The 21,265-nt window shown below is 36.9% G+C and overlaps 2 protein-coding genes across 2 annotated transcripts; one reads left to right on the top strand and one right to left on the bottom strand.

The window, feature by feature from the left end:
• Positions 1-442: 442 nt before the first annotated feature.
• On the bottom strand, positions 443-3,370 carry LOC124542813 (60S acidic ribosomal protein P0). The gene is made up of 7 exons (XM_047120698.1): positions 3,267-3,370; positions 2,999-3,086; positions 2,656-2,892; positions 1,922-2,078; positions 1,590-1,714; positions 1,090-1,326; positions 443-793 (listed from the first exon to the last, which is right to left on the bottom strand). Exons 2-7 carry the CDS (start codon positions 3,050-3,052, stop codon positions 653-655), a joined length of 951 nt encoding a protein of 316 aa, XP_046976654.1. The 5' UTR covers positions 3,053-3,086; positions 3,267-3,370; the 3' UTR covers positions 443-652.
• Positions 3,371-4,086: 716 nt separating this feature from the next.
• On the top strand, positions 4,087-21,166 carry LOC124537627 (PAX3- and PAX7-binding protein 1). The gene is made up of 16 exons (XM_047114523.1): positions 4,087-4,402; positions 5,456-5,586; positions 5,882-6,139; positions 6,576-6,723; positions 7,347-7,451; positions 8,378-8,522; positions 9,033-9,222; positions 9,461-9,584; positions 9,927-10,115; positions 10,559-10,734; positions 18,143-18,207; positions 18,606-18,775; positions 19,224-19,401; positions 19,915-20,048; positions 20,329-20,503; positions 20,976-21,166. The coding sequence occupies exons 1-16, from the start codon at positions 4,240-4,242 to the stop codon at positions 21,028-21,030; spliced, it is 2,406 nt and encodes an 801-aa protein (XP_046970479.1). The 5' UTR covers positions 4,087-4,239; the 3' UTR covers positions 21,031-21,166.
• The last annotated feature ends 99 nt before the right edge of the window (positions 21,167-21,265 follow it).

Here is a 21,265-nt window from a genome sequence, read left to right as displayed (position 1 = left end):
TTCCTATGGTAAAATAAAAACTCGCTCGCTTCCTCGCAGCGATAATGCGGTTGACTTCGTAACGAAAACGCACGTACAAAGAAAATAGCCAATAAAAATCGGAATTGAACGGTTCATTTTGCGGTGCCGTGTGAAAACAGCCTTAATACATCTACGGGTGTCGAATGTGGTATGTTATAGAATAAAAACCAAAGATTAAAATCGTTTCACACGGAATTTTGTCTTATTTAACAGAACCAGAATATGTATTATTTTTATGATACATTGTATACTTTTATCGTGTTGAAAAACGTCGAGTTGATAATTAATTAACCAAACGAAATTTAACATTTTGTTTATTTAGTTATAATTTATACCTCTTGAAAACATTTAAGGAAATTTACACTTTTCATCATTATTTTAGAGGATTTCAAACAATGACGATGAAATTAAAACAAATATATTATTTCCAGTGTGTTTATTCATAACGCTGACACAATTAGCCGCCATATGGGTGTCCAAACCCGGCGGCGTGAAAAGTTTACAGCAACTACGAACATCCACATCAAAAGGCGAACTGTAGTCTTCTGATCTATCCTTCGTCAACATTTAATGTTACGCATGAAACGTCAGTCGGAATAGGTCAGAAGTCACAGTTGGGTTCCATTTGAGTTTAATCGAAGAGTCCGAAGCCCATGTCGTCGTCACTCTCAGAGTCTTCCTTCTCCGGCTTCTTCTCCTCCTCTTTCTTGGCGGCGGCCGGCGCAGCAGCAGCGGCGGGTGCGGCCACAGCGGCGACGAACTTGCTAGGGTCCTGCAAATACATTACATTAGGAATGATACATAATTTTCACACATTTTGAATAATGACATAATAAGAATTTTTTCTTTTTGTTTTACAATTATGTGAATTATAAGTTTGTAACTTCAAAATGCCAGTGCAATTTTCATTTAAAAAATTATTACACTAGGATAAATTTGAAGAATTAATTTAGTCTGAAAGCGAAGCCAGAAAATGAATATAATATTTTCTGGTATTTAAACAGACATGATAAATTAAAAACATTGTAATGTGTACGAGTAGTAAAGTAAACAAATCATAGAACATACCTTAATGAACTCCTTAATGGTAGTGGCTTCCTTGAATTCGACTTCGGTAACGGCAGCAATGGCCAGCAAGTTCTTGAATCCGTTGGCAATAGAGTGAGGAGCAGAGGCCACAGTTGGGTAGCCAATAGCCAACGAGAGGGCGGCAACGTTTGCCACTCCCTCTTGGAACTTGGCACGGAGGTCCTCTGGTTTGATGTCAAGGATAGCAGGAGCAAAGATGGTACCAGAGTCATAGACCTAAAAGTAAATAATGTTATTAGTAAAGATATTTAAAAATAGTCTTTGTAGTAACAAAATAGCAAGATAAAGTGTTTGCTTATGATTTTAATTACAGAAAAATTAAACTGGAATTGTTATATAGCAAAAGCAAGTAATTTACCAAAGGTAAATTATCAGGATGCACTTGTTATGCAAACTGTACTCAACACTTTGGATACCATAAAATATACTTGAATATTGAGACTGTCATACATAATGTTAAAAAATTTAAAACAACTTACTTGTTTAACGACAAGACCGTATGAGAAGGGGGAAATGTTCAACATGTTAAGAAGGGTGGCTTCGGAAGCTCCGACCTTGTCACCAGGCTTGAGAATGTGGACATCGTTGATGATTTCAATGGTACCTAAAAAAGACAAACATTAATATATCTATTTAAAAACAACGAATTAAAGATGCTGTCATCATGGGAAAATATTGTAAAGAATAAGTAATCATAATTTTATTCAGAAAAGCTATTTGTTTAAGTACAGAAATAATGTTAAAGTACAGAAATTTACAAGATATTTAATGTATAAATATTTTCCAGATATTATTAAATTTAAAATATTACCCTTGGAAATCTTGGTTGGGATGGACAGAGCCTGGAAGAAAGCAGTCTTCTCGGGACCCAAACCAGTGTTGTGGGCTGGGATGACAACAGCCAATGGAGCAATGGCACCAGGCCTAGCTGGAGCACGAACTTTGTTCTCCAGCAGCTTGTCACGGACCTACAAAAAAGAAAAAGGTATTTGAATATGATATTTATGTAATAAAAATAATTAATTATAATGCTTGTATATTCCAGTCCTATCGCAAAAGTAATTATTAAATAACAAGATAAATGAACAACTTTGAATTAGTATGAGATTTGGTCAAGATATAAATTAGTAGTGTTTAATGTAAAATCCATAAAAAATATTTAGTGTTGTTGACTTTTGAACTTAAAATTAAAGTTGATATAAGTTATTGAGTCAGAGTGTGTTACAAACAAACATACTTGAGAACTATTCACAGTAAATAATATATCAGAAATAGAATCAAAATGCATAAATATATAATGTAGATCTTGAACATTTTTTACTAGTTAAACACATAAACAGTATTTATTTGTATCTTCAAAATGCCAGTGCAATAATCATGTTGTAAATAAAACACTAGGATAAATTTGAAGGAATGATTTTGTCTGAAAGCGAAGCCAGAATATAAATAAATTAATACCTGGTATTATAACAGACAACAATGACTAAATAATGCATTGTTATTATATATAGTAAAAAATACATGTAATTAATATCAGCCTCTCACCTCGACGAGGTCTCCACGGGTGAAGACGAAGCCGACATTGCCCTTGATGTGCGGAAGCAACTTCTCGAGAGCAGGGTTGGTCTCTAAGTGGTCTTTGATTGCTTTACGCATCATGGTGTTCTTGCCCATCAACACAATACTGCTGCCTCGCAGCGAGATACGGATCTGCTGCATCTGCTGCGATCCCACATTGTCAGCACCCACGATGAAACATTTGGGGTACTCATCTAAGAGTTGCTGAAAAAATAATACTAAGTATAAATAAGATTTCACTAACTTTTTGTTGATATAAGCAAAGTCATGCTTATGTAGGTTATGAGGATATGCCAGAAAGAGTACTTACGATGATCTTGGTGAAGTAGTTGGTTTTCCAAGTAGCCTTGTCCTCCCTACCCATCTTGAAGTGTGTAGGGACTTTAAAAATTTAAGGACTGAAAACAAAATGTGAAATTAATATCAGAACAAGCTGTGTCATATAAAAGTATTTTTATAATAAGAGCTTAAAATTATCGAATATTTAACACCTTAAAGTTTAATAATGAATACCAACCCAATCAACAACTTAAATTATAGTATGATTATAAAAATATTACAGGATTAATAAAACTTACCAAGACAAAACACAAATCGCACGACTACGTGCGCGTTGCAGGACAAAAGAGAACTAGTGATGACAAGTTGAAATGTCAATATACCTCTAGAGTTGTGTTTAATCGATGTATCGATTTTTTTATTTATCGATCATTTTATTTTGAAAATTATATTCGTAACAAATATTATTAAAATAAGGGCACTTATTGTCTTACTGAAATATGAATTTAAAAATAAAACAAAACAAAAACCAATATCTATAAGTTTCATTTTGTTTTCAAATATTTCTATAGACAATATTAACTAACGAATGACTTGATAAGTCTATTTTTTATTGCTTATTATGGATTTTCTTTTAATATATGTTATTAATTAAGTAAAAAATTATTCATTGAAAGCATTGGCTTTATAAATACATATTTTGATATTATAATTAAACAAAAACGTTAATAAAAAATGAACTAATGCTATTTACTAGACAAGAATAAAAATACGTAAAGTAAACATGTATATTGTATACATTTACGACAACTAAAACAATATTTTATATTTTTTCGTTAAAACAAAAAGGTGTATATATGCATATTTTAATTTTATATGCTACATCCTTGTAAACAATATAAATGAATATTAAATAAACTAATTATCATATCATTCAAAAACTGTGTCTCCTCTCAATTATTATTGTTTGAAGTAACATATATTAAGGACCCCAAATTGACAATAATTCTTAACAAAAACAAATACATAACACAGATTTCATCGGTAAAATCTCAAAAAACCTCGATGCATCTCGAGAAAGAAGATTCAAAAAAATTTAGTCTCGATTTGACATTTCAACATTCAAGTGACAAATACGATTGTTTCAAGATTCAATTTTTGGTTTTATCCAATGTCTTTTAATGTCTGTCAGACATAAATCTGTTTAATGAATGCGTTTCAACAGACACACAAACGTTGTTATTGTATAAAGAATTCCGTAATAGTTTCATAATGTCACTGTTTCGTAAACCGAAGAAGATTCAGAGGCGTGTGTTTTGTGCGGACGATGACGAGGACGGTGAGCCTGAACCGCCGCCGCCGCCAATTATTAGTAATCAAGCTAAAAAGGAAAAGTCTGCTAAAAACACTCCGCTTTTAAGTTTCGCAGACGAAGGTAGGACGCCTTCGCTATAAATCGTCAGCACTGGGAAATTCTAAATATACATATGTCTAGTACAATTTGTATATTGGCCTTAATAACCAAACCTGGCCTTAACAAAATCTTTATAGTTCCACTGATATTATTATATTAACAATCATAGTATTAACTATTATAACAGTAATTATAACCTCTAAATTGCGCTAGCAACAATATCTTTTAATTCATATCCCTTAATAATTGGACAGATTAACTAATGGTTTCAAATAAGATTTTTCATACATAACTGTGATCATTTAAATTTTATCTTGAATTAAGTAGTATTAGGATAGTATACCTTTCAATGTTTCATTCATTAGAGGAGAACAATTTAGTATTCCATATCAGCCATGAAGATATATTAAAGTGTGAAGACTAACTTTTTAGTTAAATAATGTAGATTTATTTTTAATAATGTTATTTTAGTACTCAAATGTGTTGACAGGTGGACACATTTAAAAAAAAAAAAAAAAATTGACATTCAGATTAATAAATAAAAAAAAAATAATACATAATTGGTAAACTGTTGACCTGATAATTATCATATGAAATATATTAATGTACCAGATGATCGCTTTTACACAAATATTAAATTTAAATCAAAGAAATCACAAAATACTATATATGGTTCTGATTTTTTGTAAAATTTATATTAAAGTTTTTAAGATAAATAATATTAATATTAATTTTATGTTGTTGATTTATTTGAATATTATAGTGGTTGCTTCACTTCTGCCACTTGTAGTGCCATATATGTGCACTTTAAGATATGTAATTGGTTACTTCCAATTACTTGGCCATTATCATTGTCCAACTTTTGTGCCAACTATTCTATTAAAGCCAACAAGCTATTGACAAATATATTAAAAAATAACTTGCTTAGTGATAATTTGTTAACAATGACCAATAACCTTAGTTTCTTTTAATTATTTGCAATGCTGGTCAAATAATTTTGGTTGACTATGACCAATACCAGTTCCTAATCTGTACATAACTAACTATTCCATTATGTATCGGCTTAAATTCCAGAAGAAGAAGATGGTGAAGTATTCAAAGTGAAGAAATCTTCACAAAGCAAAAGATTAGCGAAACGCAGAGAGAAAGAGAAGAAACGTGTTCCCGATGGTGATAATGATAAATATGACAATCATGAAGATGAGGTAATGCTTATAAATAAGGATCTTGATATGTCTGCTATTGTTTACTGTAGTTTTACTGAACCAGCCCTCGATATAAAAATAATGTATAAGAATGGTCACATATAATGAGTACACTATATTCATAAAACCTTTTAAATTTTTATGAATGATGTACCAATGTTTCGTGATTACTGTTGTGTAATTGATGACTTATAAAAAACTTAAATAAAAGAACATTTTTTTGACACAGCATAGTTGATTTTTAGTTTTGTGAAATTTATTACTATTTTCATAAACAATAAAATACATGAAACAGGAAAAACAACCAGAGGAGAAAGAAAAAACGAAGCCCAAAAAGAAGGTCACACTCGAGGGCCTGATTCTGTCCGGACGAGAGGCCCTGGCGGCGGACGGGGCGGGGGACGTGTCCGATGAGAGCGCCAACGAAGACGAAGAGGATAGTAGGGGTTTCCACCGGTACCGGGCAGAGACCGTGCGGGCGGCGCTGGCCGTGGCCCCCGGACACATTCCCGACGCGGCGCTCATCCACGCGGCGCGCAAGACGCGACAGCAGGTATGAGAGGTGAGGGACTAGAGGCTGGCCGCCCGACGTCGCACTGCCCCATCGGCCCCCCACGACCAGCCGAGCACCGGGCTTCAGTATTGGGTTTCTTACCGATGTGGTAAAAAATACTTTCTTTTGTGATTTTTTACAAGCTTCGAATGGTCAAATCACAGGCGTAGAGAAGAATCCTGAATGTAGTTTCATGGTGGGTCAGGCACTGCAAAGGTAAGTGATTTGTCCTAAATGTAGCAACAGAAAGTATTATATTTCCCGACAATATGTACTTGTCTGGTAATAAAAAGTTTTTGATAGCATTACAAATAATATAATCCCCTTTTGCAACCATATACTGTAGGCTTTTATTGGAAGAGTTAAGACGGTTTCTTTTTTTTAAATAATTCGTTAGTGAACTTCAAAATATCTCAACGGAAATTTCGCATTACAGGCTCGTGAGCTTGGCGACTTCGTGCCTATACAGTCAGAACCGACGACCGGTTCGAGACTCGTTCGAGACGACGACGGCGACGATGATGATGACGAAGACGGCAGGATACAAGTCCGAGGGCTGGAACTGCCGAGTGATAAACCTAAACGTGAGATATACGAAATTTTATAAGACTTGACAATACTTTTACTATCTTAAATAAATAAATATAAATATGAGAGACAACAACACATACATTACTCTGATCCCAATGTAAGTAGCTGAAACACTTGTGTTATGGAAATCAGAAGTAACACCGGTACCACAAACACCCAGACCCAAGACAACATAGAAAACTAATGGTAATCTACATCGACTCGGCCGGGAATCGAACCCAGGACCTCAGAGTGGCGTACCCATGAAAACCGGTGTACACACCACTCGACCATGGTGGTCGTCAATTAATAACCTATAACATGGATAGTTTATAGAAAATGCTAATTATTCTAAATTATTTGTGCTCTATATTTTTCATTTGATTTTGCAGCAACAATAGCTATATCTATATATATCACTTACTATTGTGTAGCCCGTTTGACGAACAGCTTGCAGCTTTTTAAAAAAAAGAAGAATTTAATTACCGACGACGTTATTCACATTAAGGCTATTATAATTTTTTGAACGTTTTTAGATTTATAAACAAGAATTCAATACATGATGACTCAGGGTTTATGGGATTTACAAAACTTTTGAACTAGGAATACTAACGGTGTTAATTTTTTTTTTTCAAAGGTGGTACTGCTGCAGCGCTTTCTGATGAAGAAATAAACAGTGAAGCCGAAGAATGGGAAGAACAACAGATGCAGAAGGCTGTGCCTTCTATTGCAGATATTACAGGTAACAGAACTCTCAGTTTAGCCAATACTTTTAATAATCAAATTAGGTTATGTTCTTAAAACTTCTTATTTCTATTTCAACCATAAATAGCCAAATAAACAACATTTGACAGCAAATTGACACAATATCATTGCTTGAGAGCTTAATTTGTCTATGGTATTCGCTATGGTTTTGCAAAAAATGCCATTTGAATGTCAACGAAAGTTATATTAATCATAAACTCTTAATACGGAACAATATAGCCAAGTTAATAACAAATTGCATGAAAGTTTGAAGTTTGTTTGTCTTTATTCCTACTTTCTTTGGAATAGGGTATATATTTATACAGCAGGAAGAGGAAAGGATAAATGAAGGAATATGAATGCAGACTATACAGTCTTTTCATTTATTGCAAACATTTAATTTTACTAGTAACTCATTACTCACGACTAACTCGACCATATTATGTACTAGTTTCCGTCCATGGCTTCGCTCAAGCCTATGCCCCCCCCCCATACTCACGGGCGTTCATTTATTTGGTAGCTTTTCTAAAGTCAGCACATTTTTCTTTGTGGTAGGGCTCTGTGCAAGCCCGTCTGGGTAGGTACCACCCACTCACCAGTTATTCTACCGCCAAATAACAGTACTCAGTATTGTTGTGTTCCGGTTTGAAGGGTGAGTGAGCCAGTGTAACTACAGGCACAAGGGACATAACATCTTAGTTCCCAAGGTTGGTGGCACATTGACGATGTAAGGAATAGTTAATATTTCTTACAGCGTCATTGTCTATGGGTGATGGTGACCACTTACCATCAGGTGGCCCATATGCTCGTCCGCCAACCTATTCCATAAAAACAAAAAAAATAAAATAAAAACAAATAAGCTATCTCTATTCCAAACTTTATCAAAATCCGTCCCATCGTTTTTGATTTGTGTTTTGTTTGCAGGTGAGGGCGTGGAGTTGAACCCGTTCGCCGTGGCGCCGCCGCCGCCCCGGCTGGGAGACGCGCCCGCGCACCTGCGCCCGCTCAGCGCGCCCGGCGAGCCGCCGCCCGCCAGCTCGCAGGAGCTGCTGAATGCCCTGCAGGCCAGGTCACTATTTAACCTCTGATATACATACCTTACATTAAAGGCGATTAAATTGTTACTATTATGTTTCAATGTATATGTGTATACGAGCTGGAGATTATATTGTGGTACAAGTGTACGATAACGTCGGCGTACCTGCCGTTTAAAAATCGGCAATCCTATACGACCAGAGGAGAGATTTTTTTTTTTTTATGTTATAGGTTGGCAGACGAGCATATGATGCATGACGAGGGCCACCTGATGGAAAGTGGTCACCATCACCCATAGACAATGACACTGTAAGATATATTACCTTACATCGTCAATGGGCCACCAACCTTGGGAACTAAGATGTTATGTTCCTTGTGCCTGTAGTTACACTGGCTCACTCACCCTTCAAACCGGAGCACAACAATATTGAGTACTGTTATTTGGCGATAGATTAGATGTATAATCATCAGCTAAATGTGCTCTCTCTGACACCGAGGCGCCACTCGGAACCTCCTTAACGAGTGTACCATGTACGGGCTGCAGGCTGGCGGAGCTGCAGAGGGCGCGCGCGGCGACGGCGGCGCTGCGCGCGGCTGTGGAGGAGCGGCTGCTGGGCGCCACGCGCATGCGCGACTCGCGGGCCGCGCGCCGCGCCACGCTGGACGCCGCCTACCGCCGCGCGCAGGCCGCCCGCGGCTACGTCACCGACCTCGTCGAGTGCCTGGACGAGAAGGTGACTACACCCTGTACCATACCCTTTAGTTAGATTTAACGTTGAAAGTAAAAATATCTTCGATAATTCAATGTGTGTATATGACGTAAACATGTGTTAGAGAAAACTTGCCAGTGTCACATAGATATTTCAAGTTCCTACGTGTTTTAACCGCAGAGCCATCTCGTCTCGTAGGAGTGAATAGTTTTACATATAATATGTCATTAGGAAAAACCTACATTTGAATTTCTTACCACAGATGCCTCAACTGGAGGCATTGGAGGCTCGGGCGCTGGCGCTGCACAGGCGTCGCTGCGAATTCCTGGTCGAGCGGAGACGTGCCGACGTGCGCGATCAGGCTCAGGACGTGCTCGCTCTTGCTGGTATGCAATAACCATTTTACTCGGAACAAATATACGTTTTATTAGTATATACTAATACAAATAGTTTGTTACTCAATAAAAAAAAAAAGTAAAGTAACAGCCTGTACATTTCCCACTGCTGGGCTAAAGGCCTCCTCTCCCTTTAAGGAGAAGGTTTGGAACATATTCTACCACGCTGTTCTAATGCGGGTTGGCGGAATACACATGTGGCAGAATTTCTATGAAATTTCTCTACTCAATAAACATGAATATTCTCAAAACCTAATTGTATGTATGAACTCCCTAATATATTTTTAGTATAGATTATTACATACTATATAAATGTAATGTGACTCACTGCAGCGCGCGCCGGCGCGGCCAAGCCGGCCGACGGCGAGGACAAGCGCCAGCGCACGGCGGAGCGCGAGGGCCGGCGCCGCGCGCGCCGCCTGCGCCGCGAGGCCGCCGGCACCGCGCACGCGCACCGCGACGGAGACTCCAGCGACGACGAGCTGCCGCCCGCGCTGTACCACCACTGCCAGCAGGAGACCGGTGCGTATCTATGTTGCTCAACTACGCGGCACACGTAACAAAAAGTCATGTATAAATAACTTATCATTTTTCTTACGCACAAATAAAGGGATTTCCAACGTTCCATTAAAAAAAATTAGGACCGAAATAATGCGGTCTTTTACTTAAAGTAAAGCCTAATGTTTATTAGTCATTATGTTCCTCAGTTACTAATGTATAACCATATTAATTCATAACAGGAAATTAATAATTCCTTTGAACCGCTTTCTTTTTTAGATTAGAAGGGTTATTTCGAAGTACTAGAAATATTTACTTTAAGTAAATTATGGCAAAACATCTTACATTTTATAAACACTAGACTTAAGACCAATTTCCAAATTCAAATGAACTTAAATGCATCGCTATTCAAACTTTCCTACCCTACCTCCCTGGAGTACAATAAGTGTTCATGTGTGGTGTCACAGAGGCGATCCGCTCGCTGTCGGCGCGTCTGTTCGCGGACGCGCTGAGCGCGTGGCGCGACGTGCGCGGCGTGTGCGCGCGCGCGGCGCGGCTGCGGCGCCGCCAGCCCGCGCTGTACGCGGACGCCTACGTGGCGCACTGCCTGCCGCGGCTGCTGGCGCCCTACGTCAGACATCAGGCGAGTTGCTTCTTTGGACATTTTATTACTATAATAAAACCTTATAATAGGCTATTCGACTGGTTTTTAAAATCAATTTTATATTATTTAGTAGAGGTTAGTTTCTAGTACATATTTGCTGAAAAATATCTCATTAAAAAATCCATATTTAAATAACGCGTGAAAACGCTACTTGGACAATATGGCGCTGCAATGGGATCGGTGACGTCACTTTGCTGTATTTTAATCTGTGGAACATATAGTAGAAAAGCAAGGTTTACAAGAAAGTGACTTCATCATAAGCCCGGCCAATCAGAAGCGTTTTGTGTCACGTGACAAAAGTTTGAAAAAATGCATTTTTATTTATTGATTTTTGAATAAATTAAGTATTATTTTCAACTTTCGTTGGTAAATAACCATTTTTAAACTCATAATATACACTGATTACAATAATTCACAATGTCGAAATTCTAGGTGTTTTCATTTAAATTCGTTATGTTATTTGTAGTTTATATAATCATCAATAGATGGCGCTGCACGTACTTAAATCGCGCTATCTTTTTGTTTCTTACAAACGATAAGGTATTTAGTTTCTTTATGTAATGGATATTGTGTCTTGTGTTGAGTAATAAAGTATATGTGCAGTGCAAGGTGTTTTGAATTAGGAGCCCTACGTATCAGGTAATAGTGTATAGTGTCGAACATTATGGTGCCGAAACCCGGGAACAAACTGTAAGTAATAGATACTAAGTTAAAATCAGTGAAAATAAGGACATAGTGCAATTCGCGGTAAAAAATAACTTAGTTAAATTCAGTGTTCGTGGACTTATAATAATTTCGCTTCAAAAAGACTTAGTTAAAATTCGTGTTTGTGGACTTGTAAAAATTTCGTTTAAAAAGACTTAGTTAAAATTCGTGTTTGTGGACTTGTAAAAATTTCGCTTTAAAAAGACATATTAAATTCAGTGTTGTACGGACTTAGAAAAAATTCACTTTAAAGGGACTTAGTAAAATTTAATGTGTGCATTGACTTTAAAAGTTTACCTTTCAAGGAAATAGTTAAATTTCGCCTGTAAATTTATTTATAGAATAACTTTTGAACTTTATAAGTATTCTTGATTTGTGAATACTTTAGACAGTTTGAACAATTATTAACGACAATAGTGAACTTTATTGTGTACTAACTTTATAAACTATTGAAAATAAAGATGCAGTCATTAATTCGCGTGCAAGAAGATCGGTTAGAAAATTTATTAAGGACAGAAAGAAATTTTAAAAAATCACCCAAAGAGAGATTGACTAAAGGTTATATTGAATCAAGGTTGGAGTCAGTAGAAACATTATGGAACGAATTTAAGTCCGATCATCGCGAAATTGTAAAGAACGCTACTAAAGATATAAAAAAGGAAATTTCATATTTTACTGAAGATCTTTACGAACAATTTGAAGAATTTTACACTACCTACAAGTCATTATTAAAAAATAAACTCGAACAATTTAAGTCTACAAATGAGGCTGATAATGTTAGTGTTTCTATGTCAACTACGGGATCGTGTTTAATGCAGAGTGATGTTCATTTACCATTAATTAAACTACCCTCCTTTAATGGAAAATATGACGAATGGCAATCTTTTCATGATTTATTCGAAAGTTTAATTCACAACAATAAAAAGTTAAAGAATGTACAAAAACTTCATTATTTAAAAGGTTGTTTGAATGGCGAACCCGAAACCTTACTACGCAATTTAACAATTACTGATGCGAACTATGAGGAGGCGTGGATACTTTTGAAAAAGAGATACGATAATAAAAGATTTAATTGTAATGCTATTTTAAAGACACTGTTTTCCATTAAACAAATGAGTCATGAATCGGCTAATGGAGTAAAATTTATTCTTGATACTACGTTAAGCTGCCTTAAACAGTTAAAGAATTTGGGCGTTGACATAACATCTTGGGATGCGATTTTAGTATATCTAGTAATTTCTAAATTAGATACCGAATCACATAAACAGTGGGAAATACAAATGAGTAATATTGACTCAAATGAAATACCAAAATGGAGTCAACTTGCTGAGTTTTTAGAAGCTAGATTTCGTGCGCTAGAAATGATTGAGCCAATAAAGTCTAAAATAACACAAAATGCACAGAAGTCAAGATCATTTCACGCATCAGTTCTTGATCAAAATAAAACAAAATATAAGGATCCCGTTTGTGCACTATGTGAAGAGAATCACAATCTTTTCGCATGTAAGAAGTTCGGTAGCAAGCAGCCAAAAGAGAGACAAGACTTTGTTCAATCGAAAGGACTATGTTTTAACTGCTTAGCACCGAATCATTCAGTAAAAAATTGTAGACTGTCAAAGAGCTGTCAAAAATGTGGCAGACGTCATCACACACTTTTGCACTATAACAAAGAAACAATACAAGGGTTTTTAAGTACTACTGAGAATTTATATCAAAATTCTGACAATATTGAATCTGAAAACCTTTCACAACAATCAACTTCTTTGGGAACCGAGACGAAAATTGTATCTAATTTTGCAAACGAGAATCATCAACCCAATGAAGTTCTATTAGCAACTGCACTTTTGAAAAGTAGAGCACGGAACGGCTGTGAACACTATATAAGAGCACTATTAGATCAAGGTTCACAGGCGTCCTTCATCACAGAAGCTACATCGCAACTGCTTGGACTAAAGCGCTCACCAGTGAATGGTTGGGTGTCAGGTCTGGGGCCTGGTGAAACGAGAGTGAAATACATGGTTTCTCTACATGTAGAATCACGCCAGAATCCAGAAAATTCAATTCAAGTAGATGCATATGTACTGCGATCATTTTCATGGTTACTTCCGTCGAGAGATGTAACATCACCTAATAGCTTAGGAGTCGAAGATCTTTTCCTAGCAGATCCGGGCTACGCAACATCTAGCAAAATTGATCTGTTATTGGGAGCTGAAGCTTACAGTGAAATCTTAAGTGAAGGCTTAATCAAGTATCCAAGAGGCAATTTGATCGCGCAAAATACGATTTTTGGATGGATACTATCAGGAAGAGTATCAAAAAACACAAGTACAAAAGAAAGAAGAGTTATTAATATGCACCTTCAAATCAGAGAAGACGATCTTTTGAAACAATTTTGGGAACTTGAAACAGAACCTAATAATATTTTTAAAAAAAGGCTTACTAAGGAAGAAATTAAATGTGAGGAGTTATATCAATCAACAACTACGAGAGATTACGATGGGCGGTACGTGGTCAGACTGCCGTTCAAAAAAGTAAAGCCGGATTGTGAAGAAGGGCAATTTAAAGAATTGGCCTTAAAGAGATTCTATTCAACCGAAAGAAGACTATTGAGAAATAAAAAGCACTATGATGAATACCAGAAAGTTCTTGAAGAATATATTTCTTTGAATCACATGAAGGCAATAGACAGTCATCTAGAAATTGAAGATTCTACAGCAGTTTATCTTCCCCATCATGCAGTAATCAGGGAAGATAAAGACACCACTAAATTGAGAGTAGTTTTTGACGGATCTCAAAAGGGAGTAAATAATATCTCATTAAACGATAGTCTGATGATTGGTCCAAAATTGCAACAAGACTTAAGGCATTTGTTGATGAGGTGGCGATGTGGAGCAATTGCTATAGTAGCTGACATCGTTAAAATGTATCGTCAAGTTAGAGTACATGAAGAAGATACAAAATATCAGCGTATACTTTGGAGAGCTCATACTAATCAACCAGTGCAACACTTCAAATTACTTACACTAACTTTTGGTACAGCTTGTGCGCCTTATCTCGCAGTTAAAAGTTTACAACAAGTTGCTAAAGATGAAGGACATAATTATAAAATTGCCGCAGAAAAAGTTTTGACAGATTTTTACGTTGACGATCTCATGACTACATGTAGATCGGAAGAAGAAGCTAAATTAATGTACAAGGAAATGAACGAACTATTGCAGAGGGCTGGATTTCAACTTCAGAAATGGAGTAGTAATTGTGAGGTTTTCTTACAATATCTAAATAAAGAGAATACTAATTTGGATCAATCAATTCATATTAAGGCAAATGATACTTTAAAGGTTTTGGGAATAAGCTGGAATCGCACTACAGATCAATTTGAATATACGGTTAACTTAGGAGCCGTTAAGGATGTTATAACAAAGAGAAACGTAATTTCTGATATTGCCAGGCTATACGACCCCATGGGATGGATAGCGCCTGTTATAGTAAAAGCCAAAATTTATATTCAAAAATTGTGGCGAGCAAATTTAGAATGGGACGATTCAATACCTGAAGAACTGTTAGAGGAATGGTTATGTTTTAGATCAAATTTATCTAACCTAACAAACATAAAAATTCCGAGATGGATGCACCTGACTGAGAACTCTCACCGAGAATTGCATGCATTTGCTGATGCATCCAGGTCAGCTTATGCGGCGGTTGTTTATTGTCGATCGATAGACGCTGAAGGTAAAGTTCACGTGAGCTTAGTAACCGCTAAAACTAAAGTGTCTCCTATAGAAAAGGAGGTAACTATTCCAAGATTGGAGCTCTGTGGTGCAGTTTTAGCTGCAAAACTACTATACGAGGTATCTCAAATTTTGAACATACCGAAAAAAGATGTATACGCATGGACCGACTCAGCTGTTGTGTTAGCATGGTTAAAGGGATTACCTAATCGCTGGACGACTTTTGTGAGCAACAGAGTCTCGGAAATCATTAACATAATTGAATATGATCAGTGGGGCCATGTAGCGACGGATATGAATCCAGCTGACTGCGCATCAAGAGGCCTACAATCGACAGAATTATCATGTCATCAGCTCTGGTGGAACGGGCCCCCATGGCTGCAAGATATTATGGTTAAATTTGATAAATCAGATTTTTCTACACATGAAGAAGAGCGGGTTATTAAAGCTTATACTACAGTAAAAGAATCTGAAACTAAATTTCTATGGACTAGATTTTCATCATTGTCTAAAATGCTTCGAATTTTATCACGTTGCAAGAGATTTTTAACCTTAACTAGATTACAAGCAGAAGAAAAAATTAAAATTCCAAAATTTATAACTACAGACGAATTAGAGAACATATTACTAATTTGCATAAGGCAAGCTCAAGAAATAGGATTTTGTGAGGATGTTAAGGAAATCAAAAATCGGGGATGCGTGCGTAAAAAAAGTGTTCTTCACACTCTTCATCCTTTCTTCGATAAAGATGGGCTTTTAAGAGTAGGAGGACGAATTAAGTTCGCAAACGCACGCTATGGCACTAGACATCCATTGATTATGCCTGCTAACAGTCATCTTACCCAGTTAATTGTTAGGGATGCTCATGAGAAAACATTGCATGGTGGTCCTCAGGTCATGCTTAATATATTGCGTGAGAGATACTGGATCATACGAGGCAGAGATCAAGTAAAGAAGTGCTATAGAGAATGCGTTACGTGCTTGAGATATTCGAAAATAAATAAAACACCTTTAATGGGACAGTTACCTGAGGTAAGACTTAAACCAAGTAAAGCCTTTAAATCTACAGGTGTTGATTATGCAGGTCCAATTAATGTAAGAGTGTCACCTGGTAGAGGAACAAGGTCTTATAAAGGGTACATCGCACTATTCATCTGCATGGTAACTCGTGCGATACATCTAGAAGTAGTATCTCAATTGTCAGCTAAAGGTTTTATAGCTGCCTTTAGAAGATTTGTGTCCAGACGCGGCAGGTGCCAGGATTTATTCAGTGATAATGGCACCAATTTCGTCGGCGCTTATAAAATCCTAAGTGAGATGTTTAATGCAGCTAAATCTGAGTTGCCTAATGAAATAGCTACAATACTTAATAACGAAGGAACCAAATGGCACTTTAATCCTCCACATTCTCCCAATTTCGGTGGTATTTGGGAAGCTGGGGTGCGTTCTGTAAAGACGCATTTGAGAAAGGTCGTTGGTGACAGCACTTTGACTTATGAGGAATTATCCACGGTACTAGCGCAGATTGAAGCATGCTTAAATTCGCGTCCAATTTCTCAACTCAGTGATAATCCTGATGATCTTCTACCATTAACTCCAGGGCATTTTCTTGTGGGCGAGCCACTTATCACAATACCAGATAGAGACCACACAGATGATCACATTACTGGCATTGAAAGATGGCGGCTGATACAAAAGATGGTGAATGACTTTTGGAAAAGATGGTCTAGAGAATATTTAGTACTTCTTAACCAAAGATACAAATGGACCACAAATAGAACCGAACCAGAAATAAATGATATTGTCATTGTTAAGGAAGACAATGTTCCTCCAGCTAAGTGGATATTAGGGAAAATTATACAGAAGCATACTGGCAAGGATAACATTACAAGAGTTGTAACTATCAAATGTAAAAATAATTTTCTAAAAAGACCTGTTAGCAAACTTTGTTTTTTACCTAAATCTTGTTCGCATGAGAAAAAATAATTTAAAGAGTGGGCGGTTGCCCCTATATTGCTTAATGTTACAACATGTTATTGTTACCTAATATGAACTTAAGTTTTTTTTTGTTACTTAGCCAAATCTGTTTGTTATTGTTTCTACTAGTGAAGAACTGTATTTTTTTTTATTGTCTATTATATTGCTTACGTTTGTATTTGCTATAAGTTTTAATATATTTCTTGTTAATTTTGTTATTTATTGTTTATTGGAAGGACAAGTCCTTGATGGGCGGAATGTCGAAATTCTAGGTGTTTTCATTTAAATTCGTTATGTTATTTGTAGTTTATATAATCATCAATAGATGGCGCTGCACGTACTTAAATCGCGCTATCTTTTTGTTTCTTACAAACGATAAGGTATTTAGTTTCTTTATGTAATGGATATTGTGTCTTGTGTTGAGTAATAAAGTATATGTGCAGTGCAAGGTGTTTTGAATTAGGAGCCCTACGTATCAGGTAATAGTGTATAGTGTCGAACACACAATTTATTTTTCGCACTGTCAAATAGCCTATTGATCGATTGAACAGAAGGAGCTGTATTCGACGTCGACTTGAAAGTAATAATTGAGTATATGACAAGATATATTGATATTCGAAGAGACACATTATGTACTGTGCCGAGCGTAGATGGAAAGAATGAGGGCTAATGAAAGCTGAATTTACGCCAAAAATAAATATTCTCAAAGCCCTTTTGGATATAGTTAACATTTTACGTTAGTTGTTAGAATCAAACATATTATTTATATCAGTAATAGTATATCGCTTTATCTTTTATTTTTACTCCAAAACAAAACTAAAGTACAAACATAGAGGAAAAATAAGTTTTTAATATAATATAGAGAAGAATATCTCGAATGATTAGACCAGTAACCAAAGGCTTTTTTTTTCCATCCATTGGGACATTGCCCCCCCTGAAATTATTTCGCGTGTGTTCATTAATATTTTGTTTTGCAGTTAATATTATGGAATCCACTAGCCGATGAAGACAATGAAGACTACGAGAAAATGGACTGGTACAAGTGAGCAATATTACCTATCATTTTTTACTGTTTAATAAATAAAAATAAATATGTTTTAATAACAAATTGACTAAAGAAAAATATTTTTTATATACATGAAGTCATGAAAGCACACAATATATTTTCTTTGTATAAATGTGACGGCTTTGTGAAAGTCCATCTGGGTAGGTACCACCTACTCATTAGATATTCTACCATCAAACAGGAATTAGTAGTATTATTATTCTCGGTTTGAATTGTGAGTGAGCCAGTGTATGGAAACCAGAGACAGATAACATTTTATAATAAAAAAAGAGTATTACTTACAATGTCACAAGCAACAATTACGGAAATGTATCAGTGTAACAGTATGTTTATACTTTGTAAAAATATATGTAGTATACCTAAAATTCCTACAGATGCCTGATGTTGTACGGCGTCAAATCAGAGAATCTATCGAGTGATTCCGATCAATCGTCAGACGATGAAACCGAGCCGCCAACGATCACCGAGGACTCTGTAAGGGAAGACCCTGACCTTATGCTGGTACCTACTATCATCGATAAGGTTGTGCTCCCAAAAGTTACCGGTGAGTTCATACTTCGATAAAATAGAAAAAATATAAAAGTATTCCGTGTGATATAGTAATATAGTAAAGTAAAAAAAAGTAAAGTAACAGCCTGTAAATTTCCCACTGCTGAGATAAGGCCTCCTCTTCCATTAAGGAGAGGGTTCGGAACATATTCCACCACGCTGTTCCAATGCGGGTTGGTGGAATACACATGTGGCAGAATTTCTATGAAATTTGTCACGTGCAGGTTTCCTCACGATGTTTTCCTTCACCGCTGAGCACGAGATGAATTATAAAGACAAATTAAGCACATGAATCAGCGGTGCTTGCCTGGGTTTGAACCTGTAATCATCGGTTAAGATGCACGCGTTCTAACCACTGGGCCATCTCGACTCCTATAGTAATATAATGTAATAATAAAAAAAAAAAAAGTAATATAATAATAGTGTACACGAATTGCCCGCAGAGCTAGTGGAGCAGGCGTGGGACCCGCTGAGCGTGCGCGCGTGCGTGCGCCTGCGCCGCCTGCTGCTGCGCGCCGCGTCGCTGCCGTCCGCCAACCCGCGCCGCCTGGCCGTCGCCGCGCGCGCACGTCTGGCCGCAGCACTCGCCGCTGACGTCTTCCTGCCCGCTCTGCCGCCGCAGTGAGTGCGCAAGCTTATCGAACACAACAACAACAGCCTGTAAATTCCCACTGCTGGGCTAAAGGCCTCCTCTTCCTTTGAGGAGAAGGTTTGGAACATATCCCACCATGCTGTTCCAATGCGGGTTGGTGGAATACACATGTGGCAGAATTTCCATGAAATTTGTCACATGCAGGTTTCCTCACGATGTTTTCCTTCACCGCTGAGCACGAGATGAATTATGAACAGAAATTAAGCACATATGAGTATTCATTTGTGCTGCCTGGGTTTGAACCCACAACCATCGGTTAAGATGCACGCGTTCTAACCACTGGGCCATCTCGACTCTTATCGAACATTACCTATTATCCACGATACTCGCTATTCTTATATGAAATTACCTTTTAATATATGAACCTTTTAATATATGAATCTTTTGAAATAAAATTCAACCTTTATTTAATGGTAAAAGTGATTATTCCTCATAGTTGCCTTCGGTCACTGAATATAGAATGTCTTACGCGCTATCCATAGGATCATGGAGGGTGCGGGCGGTGCATTTTGGAAGCGCAGTCTTGGAGGCGGCGTGAGGTTGCTGCGCGCCGTGCTGGCGCTGTGTGCGCCGCCCGCCGCGCTGCAGGCAGACCCGCTCGCACTCTCGCTCATTGGTTAGTACAATAGTAACGTTAATTTACATTTATCAATTGCGAAGTTAATTTATTTAGGATCGTTGGCAGTAATTTGATACATATGTATGTTATGCGTTTGTGTCTTTTTGAATTACATGTATCGATTTTTCTTATTTCCGTTAAATTCCTGTTTTTAAAAGTAATTAATTGTACATGTCTATTTGTAATTGAATTGCTACAGATTGTATATATTTTTATGTTATTAAGTTACTACCACTAGTATGTACAAGTACTAGTATTAAATATTTTCCCCACACAGAAACACTGTGCTGTGCGGCGGGTGCAGCGCCGGGCCCGCAAGTGGCCGCCGCCGCCGCCGCACTCGCCGACACGCTGCCCCGCAGCGGCGACCTGCGAGCGAAGGCGCTGCGCCGCCTCGCCGCGCTGGCGCAGCTGGCGCTGAGCCGCCTGCACTCCGACAACCCGATGCATTTGTAAGTTATTGCCAATATTACACTGGTTGAATTTATGTTCTCTTAATAATTAAAAAAAAAAAATTGACGATTATCATACATCCCATACCATTTGCACCTGTATTTGCTAATTGTTTGCATTAAACTACAAATAATTCATAGGTAATATATATTTATTCCTAACTAATTAACTACACAAATGAATTTTGATTCCAAATTCAAAATTTTCTTTACCTACAATGAAAGACATTGATTTGATTCAACATAATTGATGGAGATCTTGAATAGATTCGATATTTCATTTCATCATTAATTTGCGATATAATGGAGTTTTAGATTATTGCGAAGAGGTTTGGAAGTAAAATTAAAGTGGATAAAAGGAGTGAAGTGAATAACATTGTCTTATGTAAGGTTTAAATGCCGTTATTTCCCCGTTAGATAAGTGTGCTAAATTTGCCTGATCCTTTCTAAAATATGAATTATTTATTTACAGAAAAGCGCTCGAGCAAGCAAGAGGTGTTTTAGCCGAGGCGCGAGCGGTAGAATGACGCTGACATTAATTTGTAGGCACTTCTGATAAATGATGCAACTAGGGTCATATCAAAAATCCCAACACTGTAAAATGTTCTGTAAAAATGATAATATTCATTAAAAACAACTTTGAAGAAAAAATGTTGTTTTTATTTATTACTATCGGTATTCCTGCGGGTAAGCAGCAGTTAATAGTAATATAGCATACGATAGTTAGGGTGTGAGTAATAGTATCGACATTATTGTCACGTG

This window comes from Vanessa cardui, chromosome 2, assembly GCF_905220365.1.
Source record: "Vanessa cardui chromosome 2, ilVanCard2.1, whole genome shotgun sequence".
Lineage (NCBI taxonomy): Eukaryota > Metazoa > Arthropoda > Insecta > Lepidoptera > Nymphalidae > Vanessa > Vanessa cardui.
This window is presented reverse-complemented; position numbering and strand designations above follow the sequence as displayed.